Source organism: Squalius cephalus (genome assembly GCF_949319135.1).
Source record: "Squalius cephalus genome assembly, chromosome: 12".
Lineage (NCBI taxonomy): Eukaryota > Metazoa > Chordata > Actinopteri > Cypriniformes > Leuciscidae > Squalius > Squalius cephalus.
In genome coordinates, this window is record NC_137133.1 from 3,789,829 (window position 1) to 3,803,715 (window position 13,887).

The 13,887-nt window shown below is 36.0% G+C and overlaps 1 protein-coding gene across 2 annotated transcripts; it reads right to left on the reverse strand.

Annotated features, from left to right (window-relative positions):
- Positions 1-1,055: 1,055 nt before the first annotated feature.
- drc1 (dynein regulatory complex subunit 1 homolog (Chlamydomonas)) lies at positions 1,056-12,845 on the reverse strand. 2 transcript variants are annotated; one of them, XM_079887425.1, is made up of 17 exons: positions 12,817-12,845; positions 7,940-8,091; positions 7,729-7,813; positions 7,363-7,475; positions 7,050-7,233; positions 6,594-6,731; positions 6,342-6,428; positions 6,085-6,207; positions 5,804-5,943; positions 4,572-4,706; positions 4,175-4,493; positions 2,333-2,422; positions 1,988-2,083; positions 1,773-1,888; positions 1,536-1,688; positions 1,326-1,428; positions 1,056-1,244 (listed from the first exon to the last, which is right to left on the reverse strand). In XM_079887425.1, the coding sequence occupies exons 2-17, from the start codon at positions 8,068-8,070 to the stop codon at positions 1,188-1,190; spliced, it is 2,070 nt and encodes a 689-aa protein (XP_079743551.1). In that variant the 5' UTR covers positions 8,071-8,091; positions 12,817-12,845; the 3' UTR covers positions 1,056-1,187. The 2 variants fall into 2 exon arrangements, with proteins under 2 accessions (XP_079743551.1, XP_079743552.1); XM_079887426.1 differs by lacking the exon at positions 12,817-12,845 and having other exon boundaries at positions 1,168-1,239; positions 7,940-8,145.
- Positions 12,846-13,887: the final 1,042 nt, after the last annotated feature.

The following is a 13,887-nucleotide window of genomic DNA, read 5'->3' on the forward strand; positions in this document are numbered from 1 at the left end:
AATCGCAAAATATATTTCACCGTAAACCAGCTGATGCAAGCCGTCTCGATGGAGTGAAGGATCGGGTGTTCCACCAGGTTACCCTCGGCATCGTGCACTTGAAGCTCGTGCACGTCCGCAGGGACGCTTGCCTTGGCACCACCGATGTTCACAGCAATCTCCGTCTCCTCGTTACAGTCCGCGTAACGAGTCCTCGGGAACTTAAACATTTCAACTGATAATCCAGAGTTAAAACAAAATGACAGAACTGTAGGTTATGAAAAGCAACATGCCAGTGACTAGTAAAAATTAGTGGATAATTTTCAGCGTAACGTTAGGTGTAATTTTGATTTTACCTCTTTTAATTAAAGGCTTTTCAGCTAAATTTAAACCATGAAACGATTATGAAGTACAAAATTATTTAGGCAAAAATGTAAAAAAATAAATAAATAAAAAACTTAAAAAAAAATATCACAGCTATTGTTTAGGCAAACAAAAAACCTTTAAAATGTATAGGCTAATGTTTCAAACCCACGTGAACCTGTCATTAATGAACACCAGGCTACTTTTGACTAATGTCAACTTGACATTAATGAACAATACTGAAGGCAATCATTTCAGATAAAATTTTGATATCTGGTCTGAATGTGAATGTTCAAATATAAAGGCAGTTTTGATAAAACTTACATATGTTATCTGTTAAGAAAGCCTCGAAAAGTGTCAACGAAGTCGATTATGTGCTGCTTTTCAACAGTTCTACAGCGCTCGCGTCTTTTGAAATCCAAGTTTCATATAAAACATATAGGGTAATGTGTAGAAAGATGTGTGAAGATGACCCCCTCAAGAACAATGTTCGTTTACTTTGAAATTGTAAAATATTTAGATAAATTTAGCAAGCACAGGATGATGATACATCAGCCAATGTGTTATTAAAGAAATAAAAACAAAATAAAACGAACATTTGCACATTTAGTTGCTATAACACAAAATGTAAAATTATACAAATTATTCCACTGGAATCACAGAAAAATTAATGTAATCAATTCATGTCTCAAAATAAACATCTCCAGATTCTTGTGTTGAAAATGATTTATTTCTTACTCATACCTTGGGGAAAAAAAATCAGTGTTTAAAAAAAACACACAAAAAAAACCCTATGCATCTGATGGAAAATATGCATTTCAGCACTACAATTTACATGTTCAAGCTCAAGTCATGGGGAACTGCCTCATTCTGGTGGTCTGGGTCTCTGTCTCAGCACTAGCCTATCAGGAGAAATCAAGTTAGATGATTTGAAGCTAACAGCCAAACTGAAACTTAACATCATGTAACACACACTCAGTCACCTTGGAGGATGTATAAAGATGCAGGAGCTGTCTGAGCTCAGTATTCTGTTGTTGTACATCCTGTGTTTCCACCAGAAGCTCAGCCCTTTCAGTCAGTGCAGTGCTGAGGATAAAACATCCTTATTATTACTAATACAGGTTTAAGTCAAATTCAAGGTTTTGATTTGGGTGCTATATGCTGTAATGATTGACTATGAAATGCACACTTACTGGTGCTTGTTGAGAGCTGTATCTATAGCACTCCAGAGCTTGAGTTTGGACTCTGGCATGACATTAGCTATGCTTTCCCAGTATGCTTCATCCTCTGAGTCATCTCTCATTTCCAACCCCAAAAAACTGCTCTTCTGCGAGGCCTGGACATCACTGGACACATAATAGCATACAGCAGATTTCAGGGAACATGTGTGATGACAGAAACTTTTAGGTTTGAAATGCAAGTGCACTGACTATGGCCTGCAGTATTGGGCAGTAAAGTCTTTCAGAGCCACTAGTAGGTCATTAGGATGGATGAGGTCAGAGGGTTCTTCAACTGATTCTCCCTGCGCACTGGTTGTCTCCTCTTCCTAACAAAAAGACAAAGGAGAAGTGGAACATGTTTAGGTCTGTTTCCAGAGTGGAAACACAGTGAGAGGTTGAACTCAGGTGATGGGATCCACTTTTACCTCCATCTGTTCCCTCTGCTCTCCGCCATGTTGTTTGTAATTCATAAAGAACTCAGCCATTTTATACACATCCACTTCACTCTCAATCCCTATTGCCTGTGTGCAGAAAAGACAGAAGAAATCAACTCAGACTGTTTTTTGTCTAACTGAGTGGTTCTCTACTTTTTTGACTCCAAGGCCTCCATACGAAGGCCCTCCTATCTAAGATGTACCTCTGGTGCTTCTGCTGCTCACAAATATAGTGTTAGTTTGATTTTGTGATTATTATTATTTTTAGCATTTTAAATAAGATTACGTTAATATAGCTAAATTAAAATAATTTATTACAGGTATAATTGTACTTACCGAGAAAATGGCATCTAGCTTTATAAGGGACTGTTCATTCTTCTCCAGATGAGACAACAGCTTTAGCAGTTTACTCTCTACGAGAAACCCCTGAGAGAAAAAGAGAAATGATAAGATATCGCAATAGTTTATACATAAAAACGCATACATACAATGGTGATTTTTGAAATAGAGGATTTTGAAAAGAAAAACATGTTTGTTGTAGTTTTAAAGGATATATTATAATCACTTTAAATCATTTATGATGTCTCCTTACTTATTTTTCTTAACTTTTAAGAGTTGAAAAGTTAAATCAACAAGAATTTCTCTATTATGGGCCTGTTCCTTACCAGAATATTTTATTTCCCTTCTATTATAGATTTATAGTGTTTTTAATTGTTAAAATTAGGAGTTTCTACTTTTAAAGGGATATTCACCCAAAACTGAAAATTAGCCCATGATTTACTCACCCTGAAGTCATCTTAGGTGTGTATGACATTCTTCTTTCAGACGAATACAATCGGAGTTATATTAAAAATTGTCCTGGCTCTTCCAAGCTTTATAATGGGAGTGAATGGGTTTATGTCTTTGGAAGTCCATCAAAGCGCATCCATCCCTGATTAAAGTGCTCCACTCGGCCCAGGGGGGTTAATAAAGGCCTTCTGAAGTGAAGCGATGCGTTCTTATGAAAAATATCCATATTTAAAACTTTATCGACTAAAATAACTAGCTTCCGGCAGACGGCCTACGCAAGTCGTCTTACGCCAAAAGAGTAACACTTGACGATGTATGACGTAGGATGTAGGAGTAGCGTAAGCTTTGGCGCCTCTCGTGGTTCAAACAAACAGGGCTGGGCAACCGCGTCCGTCATTACGTTGTGCGTCAAGTTCAAGGGTTACTCTTTTGGCGTAAACGTACGGCCGTTTGCCGGAAACTAGTTATATTAGTTGATAAAGTTTTAAATATGGATATTTTTCTTACACAAGCACTTTTATCATGAATGGATGTACTTTGATGGACTTCCAAAGACATATACCCATTCACTCCCATTATAAAGCTTGGAAGAGCCAGGACATTTTTTAATATAACTCTGATTGTCTTCGTCTGAAAGAAGAATGTCATATACACTTAGGATGGCTTCAGGATGAGTAAATCATGGGCTAATTTTCATTTTTGGGTGAACTATCCCTTTAAGAACTAAAACCTTTTGTACACGAGTCTTAAACAACATTGGAACCGATTGACTTCACAATATGGACAAGACATAATAAATATTATAACATTATGTTTAAACATAAAATATCTTCTTTTGTGTTCCATACAAGAATGAAAGTCATTCAGGTTTGGAATTACACATGAGGGTGACCAAATCAAAATCACCATGAAATTAAAATGGATCATTCTTATTTCGTTATGGAATATTGCAGTATTTATTATGAATGAACAACATTATTTCTTATTTAATTCATATGCGCATAATCTTTAATCAAAAATAACTTCCCCTCCCTCTTGCAACAACATCTTCTCTTATCGGATAACGTGTTTACTGGTGCGAGGGCGGGACAACCTGTCACTCACATGACATCACAGCAATAGCAAACCACAACCATCCAACGATCCAATCAACTCCCCATGGACAAAATCAAGTCCCGCCCTACATTTGTTCTTGCTCAAGAAGCCGTTTCACTCTGATATATAGGGAAGACAAGACTGTCGCAACTTGTGCTTCATGCCAACTTTGAGGCCATGATAAGACCCTGTATTGTAGGATATCCAATATGTGTTTTAACACAGACATTTTTCAAGATTTCAAGACAGCCAAAAGTGTCTTAACTAAGGAATCAGCCACAAACACACACTCACCATTTCATCACATAGCAGCTCCAGAATTCTCTTCACTGTTCTTCTGTTAACTCCAGTGTTCTCCAGGCCCTCAGATTGTCCTCTTGTTTCACCTTGCAGGATATCTGCAGCGGTCTGTGAGTCCGTCCTGAAGGTCTGCTGTTTGATCGGGCCGGAGCGCTCCATGAAGGGGGCCAGAGGAGACACCCAAGCCAGACCCAACTGCTGCTCGTGAATAATTCGGTCAGTCTCTAGTGCCCTGTGTGCCAGGGCCTTAACCTCATCTTCATACATCAACCACAGCTTCTCAAAATGCTCGGCATCGAGCGCTGCAAAGTGCCTGTCCACACACACAAACACAAGGAACGTCCAGGGACTGTCCGAACGTGTTTCTAGATTATGATGTAAGTTTGCTCACCTTGCTTTCTTCTGCATGTCTCTGTACTGCTGTTTCATGTGGGCGTAGTCATTGCTCACTGATTGGTTTTCTGCTTTTGACTGCTTCTCCTGATTGCCGCATTTAGTCTTTAGGTTGTTAAGAACATCCTGCATTCTGAAAAATTCAGATAAGTTCTAAATACAAGTCAAGAATACTACTCATCAGTATTCTCGACTGTTTTCCTGCAATAGGGTGAGATTACCAGAATCACAGTTATTATGGACCTAATTTTTCATTCTATCAAAAAGTGTTTTGAAGTAACCTATGCTTTGGGTGGTATGTTTTATTCAAGTCAAAACTAAAATAAAATTTGACTGAATCTACCTTACTACATAAGGAAAGTCATTTTTAAAGGGTTAGATCAGGGTTTCACTTTTTACAGTGTCGCTTTATCTTTAAGTATTTGGTAATGATTCTTGCTGAGCTCATTTATTTATTGCACAAGAATGTAAGGCATTACAGTGAAACCTAAATGGGCAGATAATGGGGTTTTGCTGTATTAAAAAAAATATTAGGGCTGTCAAACGATTAATCGCGATTAATCGCATCCAAAATAAAAGTTTGTGTTTACATAATATATGTGTGTGTACGGTGTATAATTATTTTCTATATATAAATACACACACATGCACATATATTTAAGAAAAATGTGCTATTTATATATAAAATATTTATATATAATATAAATTATATATAATATAAATATATATACACAGTATATACATGCAAATATTTCTTAAATATATACATGCATGTGTGTGTATTTATATATAGAAAATAATTATACACCGTACACACACATATATTATGTAAAAACAAACTTTTATTTTGGATGCGATTAATCGTTTGACAACCCTAAAAAATATACATTTATTTGATGAAAAATACAGTGAAATCAGTAATATTTTGACATTTGATTTCAATTTAAAATGAAAAGACAGACTGTTCCGGTGTTCAGCGTCACATGATCCTTCAGAAATCACTCTAATATGCTGATTTGGTGCTCAAGAAACATTTCTTATTATTATCAATGTTGAAAACAGTTGTGCTGCTTAAACTATGATACTTTTTAAGATTCTTTGAAAAATAGAACAGCATTTATTTGGCATATTTTTTTGCAATGATGTAAATGTCTTTACTGTCACTAAAGTGAACAGTGACGTCACTTTAAAAAAAAGTGTACTAAGATTAACCTGTAAAACTTTCAATACCTAATGATTTTCCTCTTCAATAGGGATTTTAAAATGGTGTTCTCTTCCTCTCTTTTCTTTAGCGTCTCAAATTTGTAATGAAGCGTTTCTTCTTTCATATGGCAGATGAACTTCACCTCTTGTACATTCTTCCTTATATTCTGCACACACACAGATACACACATAATCAGTGTTTTATTTGTACCTATAGCATTACTGTATCTAGTATAGTTACATCTAAGCAGTATATACAGTAACATTCTTATTCTCGTAGTTATTCTTGTCATTAAATCCATATTCACCTGTACTTCTGTATCCCAACTGATTTTGTTTATGTTGTATTCTTCAGCTGTCTGAACCCTTAGTTTCTGCAGCAAGTCCTCATACTCCTCAAGGAGACTTAAACCTTTCATCATGTTCCTCAGCTGCAGAAAAATATGCATCTGTTGTCTAAAAGGTTTCAATCAAAGGTATTTACATTCATATTGGTTTCAATCAATAGAACGGATCCCTGATTTACTCCCTTGTGCATGTGTGTGTTACATGTTACATGCTGTACCTCTTTCTCACTACGTTCCTTCATCTGATGCTCCCATTTCTGCCTGTGTTTGGTTAGCAACGTTCTCCTCTCCTCATCAAACGAGTTCTTTAATGTTCACAGAAAAGAAATGGTATATGACTGAAAATAGTATGCATTCATATTTATTCCATTATGCATATTGCTCGACATATCAGAAGAAAATTATGAAGGATGGAATAAAGATTTGTATCTGCAAAAATGGCCTCCAGCCTGCAGGGGGCAGTACTACACCTCAATCAGCTGCAGGTCCTCCCGGTTTGACTTTTTTAGACTTGAGGCCTGTTCTTCTATCCTCTCGGTCAGCAGGTCTATGTCATTAGCCTGTCTTTTCAGGTCCTTCACATAGCGATCATCACTTGCCTTCAGCTCCTACACACAAACACTCTTAATTTTGAGTCTATATGAAGAGTTCAGATGCAAAAGCCTCTAAGTGCCATCTGAAATTTTCTTCTAGAATGATCATTTTTATAAAGCTCGTATATTTAAGTTCAGTAATTTCACTTAAATGACAATTAGTAGGAAATTTGCATTGCCATTTAATTGAAATTATTGACCTTAAATATACAAGCTTGATAAAAATGATCATTCTAGAAGAAAATTTCAGATGGCACTTAGAGGCTTTTGCATCTTAACTCTTCATATGTTTCTTGATGCATTTGTTGCATGTTGAAGTGTGTGTGTGTTCACCTGCTGTAGCTCACTGATCAGTTTATTCTTGTCCGCTACAATCTGCTCACAGAGTTGTTGCTGGTTGTTCAGAGCATCTCTCAGATCTAGCGGGGTCTGTTTCATTTTAGCATCTGTCCATTTGCGAGTGATCTCCTCAAACTTTTCCTGACTTGATTTGGCCTCGTTTTCCAAAATTTCTCTCCTTCACAAAATCAAATGATTTTTATTGTGAATACAAATGGCTTATTGTCATATTGTTTGTTTCTCCCAGTGTAAAACATTTTAGTAATATTGTCTATGGAAACAAAAAAAAGTGTTTAATTGCATGTACCTCAGTCGACATGCCTCCTCTTGTTCTTTTCTCCTGTCGGACTCTCTGGCGTCTGCTGCTACCTGAATGTTGGTCACCATTTCTATACCATCACTTGTTAATTTTGCCGTGTGCTGCAAAAAGAGGAGAGGACAGTATCCTGAAAACTGATCTAACTTACCTCTTACATTATGTGCAATATGCAGTACAGTACAGTAATTCAAATCTACAATACTCTTAATTATTAAGATATTTCTTAATTATCATCCCAGTTAGGCTATTGCATTTTTGTATGATAATGCTAATTATCTGAACAGACCATCATTAAACAGAATATTGCAATATATATAATACTATTTTGTCCTTATATTAAATATATATATTGACCCTTTCCCTTTGCTCCACTTCCTTCTGACTTTTCCGTGTTTCTTTAATATCCAACTTTCCATGGGAATCTTCACCAAGCTGTTGGCTGCAAAAAAATAATAATACAATGTGTCATTAAACCAGAATAAGTGACTTAAATGTCTGAGAAGTATATGTTTATTACTAACTATTGAAAATAGTTGAGCAACTGAATAATGAGATGAATGTCTACCGTGTTTCGGCCTCATATCGTGCGGCTATGCGGAGGCGACGGGCTGTTATTCTCTCCTCTTGGTTTGTTGACTCAACAGATGGCCCAGGTTCGTCTGCCTCATCCCCTGCGAAAAGTTCGGATTGGTGCATGTTCACCTGTTTTAATAACCACTAGAAAGGAAAATTAAACCATGAAGAGAGGGTGAAAGAGAGAAGACGAATGGTGAATGGTGCCAGCATTGTTTACAGTAGCGTTGCTATGATACAGCGGAAGTGGCTGCAACACATTTATTGTCCGCACATGTTAAACCATTTTATTTTCTCATTGCACTAAAACAAAATCAAGTGCAGTTGAGTAAAAATTAACATGTTCTATTCCAAAAATATGGGAGAAATATATCTGGGAGAATATATATACATTTCTACACCCCTACACCCTACGCCTACTTTTTGATATTTTTTCATCATTTAGGAATATTTATTTTATTATTGTGAATATTTATAATTTATAATATTTTTATTAATTATTTTTGTTGTATATATAGTTATTTGTATTTTAACCCTTTCACGCATAGTGGTCACTACAGTGGACAGCTATTAAAAAAGCATTTTCTTGAATTTGCACGGGTTTTTATGGCAAAGTTGCACATCAGCCTCTTCATTGGACCCTGGTGCATCATCCTATAAATTGCAACCAAGTGGCAAGCCTTTGTGTTTCGATTTTTTCCCCCTCCAAACCAAGATGGCCAAGGGTCAGTCAGACATGCCAAGTTGCTCCGGAATATCCACCGATTCCTTCTATCCTAGGAGACTCTTGTAGGTAAAAAAATATTGCAGCATCAAGCAATATCTAATGAGTCATATCACAGTAAAATTTTCCAAGTTTTGATTTTAGATTGAGAGAAAACTCTGATTAATCACATGTCCACTGTAGTGGACGTCATGCATCAATTGCTATATTTCAGCTACAATTCATAATTATAATGTGAATATTGTTTTTGAAACTTAAAACTTAAAAACTTAATCTGCAGTGACTTTTTTTACTGTAAATAAATGTATTTGTATTATTAGAATGTAATTTTCATTGACATTGAAAAAAGTCATGTGATTACATAATGTATGACACTTGTAATGCGTTTCTTTACTCGTTACATCAAAAAGTAATCTGATTGGGTAATGCATGTTACTTGTAGTTAATTACTTGTTAGATCAAAAAGTAATCTGATTAGGTAATGCATGTTACTTGTAACACATTACTTTACTTGTAACATCAAAAAAGTAATCTGAATGTGTTATGCATGTTACTTGTAATGCGTTACCCCCAACACTGATCATTTCAGATGAGAAAAAACGTATCACTAGGTTTTCTCAGAGGAGGGCTATGATAGAAATGTGCATGTCCATCTTGAACATAATCAGAATGATGAGCTAATAAGGGTAAATCTCCATACTCTGGTACACTGGAGGGAGCATCTGAGTGGTTTCCACAGTTGTACTTTGACAGGCTGTAGAAAACTCTGATGGAATCACGTCCTCATGTTCTGATATCAAAGATATGCGAAGTGCAACTTGTATGAAGTTGTATGAAGCCTTTGCAATATTTTGCATTTATATTTTTTGTATATATTTTATAATTTTCACATGATTTGATATAATTGCATTGATTAGTTTGTTAAATTCACATACTTTATCTGTTTGATTATTGTCTTATATTTAATACAGTATATCTTCAGTTTAAACCATAACCGCATGCTGTCCACTCAAGTGGACATCTGAAGATCTCTTTGAAAAATTTGTAAAAAAATAAAATAAAAATCAATTCTTGTTTTTCATGCCCTAAGAGCAATAAAAACACATAGGAAAAAAAATCCTGACTGAGGTTATCATAATTCATGCATGAAAGGGTTAAATATATTCTATATTTTTTACTGATCTTTTTTTTTTTTTGGTGTGCCATTTGTGTATTTTAAAAATTATTTTATATAATCAAATTTGTGAAATACGAAAGAAATACCAAACTGTTACTTTCTGGTTAACGGTGAGTATATAAACGATTCAAAAAGAGCAGAATGCACGATTGAAGATACTGTTAATGAACTCAGGAGAAATGAACACTACACAGCCAACATAACTTCAATGCAAGACAAAGAACGGAGGAGAGCTCGGGGTTTAAATACACTAATTTATTTCTAATAAGCTAATTCACTTAAACAGAACAGGTGTGTACTTAATAAGAAACCATGGAAACAGGCAAACAGGAACAGGGAAAACCAAGTATGTTTACATGACAAAAACGATGTACTAAAACAGAAAAGTTTTATCTTTGTACAGATGACAGTATCAAAATGATCCCCATTCACATGAACTATTTAAAAGGGTGTATTTTCATTCCATTCCAGTAGTTGGCAATGTCACTTTGTAAAGAAACATAGGCTATATAATAGACTAAACCAGAGAATGTCTAATAGGAAGTGCATGCTGTCACCATTTTCACAGATTCACGTTTTTGTAGTTTACACGGAGACACAATCCCCGTTTTCAGGAACCGTTAATTGTCATAACGTTATTGTCATGTAAATGAATGGTCTAAATGCATAAAGTTTTCAGTTTTTAGTGGAAAACGGTGTCATGCACTCTAAAAAATGCTGGGTTGTTTTAACCCAATTTTGGGTCAAATATGGACAAACCCAGCCGTTGGGTTACATTTTTATAATGCATTTTTAATCCAACGTATGGGTTTGTCCATATTTGACCCAAAATTGGGTTAAAACAACCCAGCATTTTTTAGAGTGTGTAAACAGCCCCTAAAACACAAGGAAACTAAAGACAGAAATAACCCTGATACATTACATTGTGTTGTACATTGTTCTGTTGTATTTTATCGCCCCGCAATAATATTTTGTAATATTTCTTCAAAGTTTGAATATACTAGTTTGAATATTTGTTATTGTATTTTTAATATGTGGGCCTATAAAATATTTTGGATAAAAAAAAAATATTTATGCTAAACTTTTTCTTCTTCTTCTTTTTGCCAAACAGAAAGAACAACAGAAAGAATTGCAGGGTCATAACTCATGACAAAAGTACTACATGTCAGAAGCACTTTTTTAGCAGCAGTGATGATTGTGTAACAAGTTGAATGTGGCGATAATTTAGGAAAGCTCTCTTGGTGGCTTTCTCTCTCTCTGTCGCTTCTTCCTCACCGCAATCTCTGATGCCTGATATCTTTTGACATGGCTGGACTAGCTAGCTTTATTTGTGCACCTGACTATAGACCTTATTCAGAGCAGCGCCATGACACACAGGTACGAAAGTGAGACTGTGAGGGATAGTTTTGATGTGTTTTCAATGGCATTCCCTACAAAAAGCTGTATGTAAAAGCTTGTCTGGGGTTTTTGTCTACTAAAATTTCTTAGAAAGATATTTTTGTAGTGTTTCATGAGGAGAACAATCCAAAAACGCATTAAATGACAGTACAACACACTAAAGAGATGTATCCCTCACATTAAAATAAAGCGCTGCTGTGAATAAGGTCAGTGCCATCAGATTAAAAGACTATGGCAACAGACTTAATCTAATGTGACCTCTCTTTTTATAGCGGCACACTGCACAGTTCTCTCACTCTACAAATGTGCATTTTGCACATTCATTAGAATAGAAATGTCTTATATTAGAGTAGATCTATATATATAGTGTCTATTCTGAGAGGACCATATACTGACAGCGCACTGGATAAGCAGCCACATCGTCTAGAGTTAAAGTATTGGCATGGTAATCACCTTGGTGATTACGATGGCTTAGCGAGACTTCTGCCTTTGCTTGACTGATCGCATTAAGAGTTTTATGAGCAGACATCATTCAACTTGATGATGCACATGGACCAAAGTTCATCTGTCTTTACAGTGTAATGCGAATTTATGTGTGTGCATCGATGCATTAACGTCTTAGAAAGGGGATTACACACACACACACACACACACACACACACACACAAACAAACACAAAAAGCAGAATGTCCTTTAGATCTCACAACCCCAAAATGTGTCTGGTCTGTCACAGACAACAGGAATAAAACATAACTCAATGCATATAATAAAATGCAGCTATTCATATAGTTTGGGTACCAAAATAAAGGGAGGAGAAAACACTTTCCATAACTGATGTTCTTGATGATATTAAAGGAAGTTAATTTATCCAATCAAACTCTATATTTTTGTCACATAAGGCTAACATATTAGTACAATATTATGTGTAATTACGTGTAAAGTTTTTGTCTAGTAAATCACATTTCTGCTGTTATTGGACAGTGCTATTTTGGTGTTATTCATATACTATGTATTAATATTTTGAATTAGCTAATAATAATATAATTATTAGTTTATATTTTCACTTTAGTTTTAGTCATGTTAATGTGCTTTTGTCATTTTTACTAAGTTTTACTAGTGATTTCTATTACACTTATTTATTTTTATTTAGTTGTAGCTTTTAGTACCACAACTTCAACTTATTTTATTTAAATTACCATCAACAACTGTAATTTCCATGTTTTCATTTTTCAAGTTTTTCATCTAACATTTAGATTTTATGTAAGCTTTAATTCACTTGACGAAAATGATTTTTAAACCAAAACGAGTTTTAGTAGTTAACAATAACAGCACTAATATTGCATCTGTTATGATGGTGCAAGGAGATGAACCCAAATGCAGACAGTATGCAAGTGAACTACGTTTATTACAGAAAAACAGGGAAAACAAAACCCACGAGGGGGCAAAACAAGACAGGACCGACTATATAAGACTAACAAGACTGGACTAAGACTCAGACAGAAAACTGAACAATAAACTAACAGCTAAGACAGGATCAAACTCTTCACAAGACTTTCAACAGGTTACTCACGATTGGTTTCACATAAAGAATGACAATGAACCAGCACAGGACAGCAAACACAAGGGGATTAAATAGGGAGAAACTAATGATAACAACAGGTGACACAGATTAATTAATAATGACTAAACAAGGGTAACAAGGGGGCGGGGTTACGTGACGAGACAACGCAAGCACACAGCCCAAACAAATGGCCATGTGCTTACACATAAAACATGGGTCTGTCATGATCCTGCCTCAAGACCAGGGAAAATTAAAGACTAGATGGCAGGATCATGACAGCATCACCACTTGCTGTCCGATGTAGATGTATATAGAAGAAGAAACGGGAGAGTAGCAGGCAGAAAAAGAAAGAGCTTAAACAAGGAGGGGATTAAACAAACTGGATTTAACAAATCAGTCAGGGAGACACGTGAGAGAGGATTGCAGTCTGTGTTGGTCCGTGTTTCTGGATCAATTTTCCTCTCATTAGTTTTATGAATTTTGTTTGGGACTGAAGCAAGACAGCAGTATGACACAACAGCAGGAGAAGTTGGAGACTCTGATGAGGAGTATGGAGGTCCTGCTTAGAGAGGTGGAGCAGCTCCGTGAGCACTGCGGTCATTACAACCTGGAGCTGAGTCGCCACATCACGGAGCTCCGCTTGGAGAACCGGACACTGACTGAGAAGTACAACGCCCTTGACGAGGAGCTGCAGGAGGCCTTGGAGACCGTCAAGGACCTCCAGGACACCAAATACGCTTTGGATGCCAAAGAAAGGCAGGCAGAGAAGCTCAACCGACAGCTCTGATGGAACAGTAGACATGCAGTGTCATGCATTTTTTAATATGGTTTTCAGGGTAATCAACATGGCTTGCTTAGTTGTCTCTGCATTTTAAAATTGAGATGCAAGAAAAGATTTTAACATCCACAAAAATTACTTTTACAGATCTTCAAATGTTATAGGCACCTAAGCAATGCAGCTTTGTTGATTCAAGTATCCAAGGGTTTTCTTCTAAGTAGTTTACGTGGTCTCTGGATCTTACTGTAGCTGTTGGGGTGTAAGTGAAGCAATTGTGTAGGTAAATGACTCCTTCACAGTGA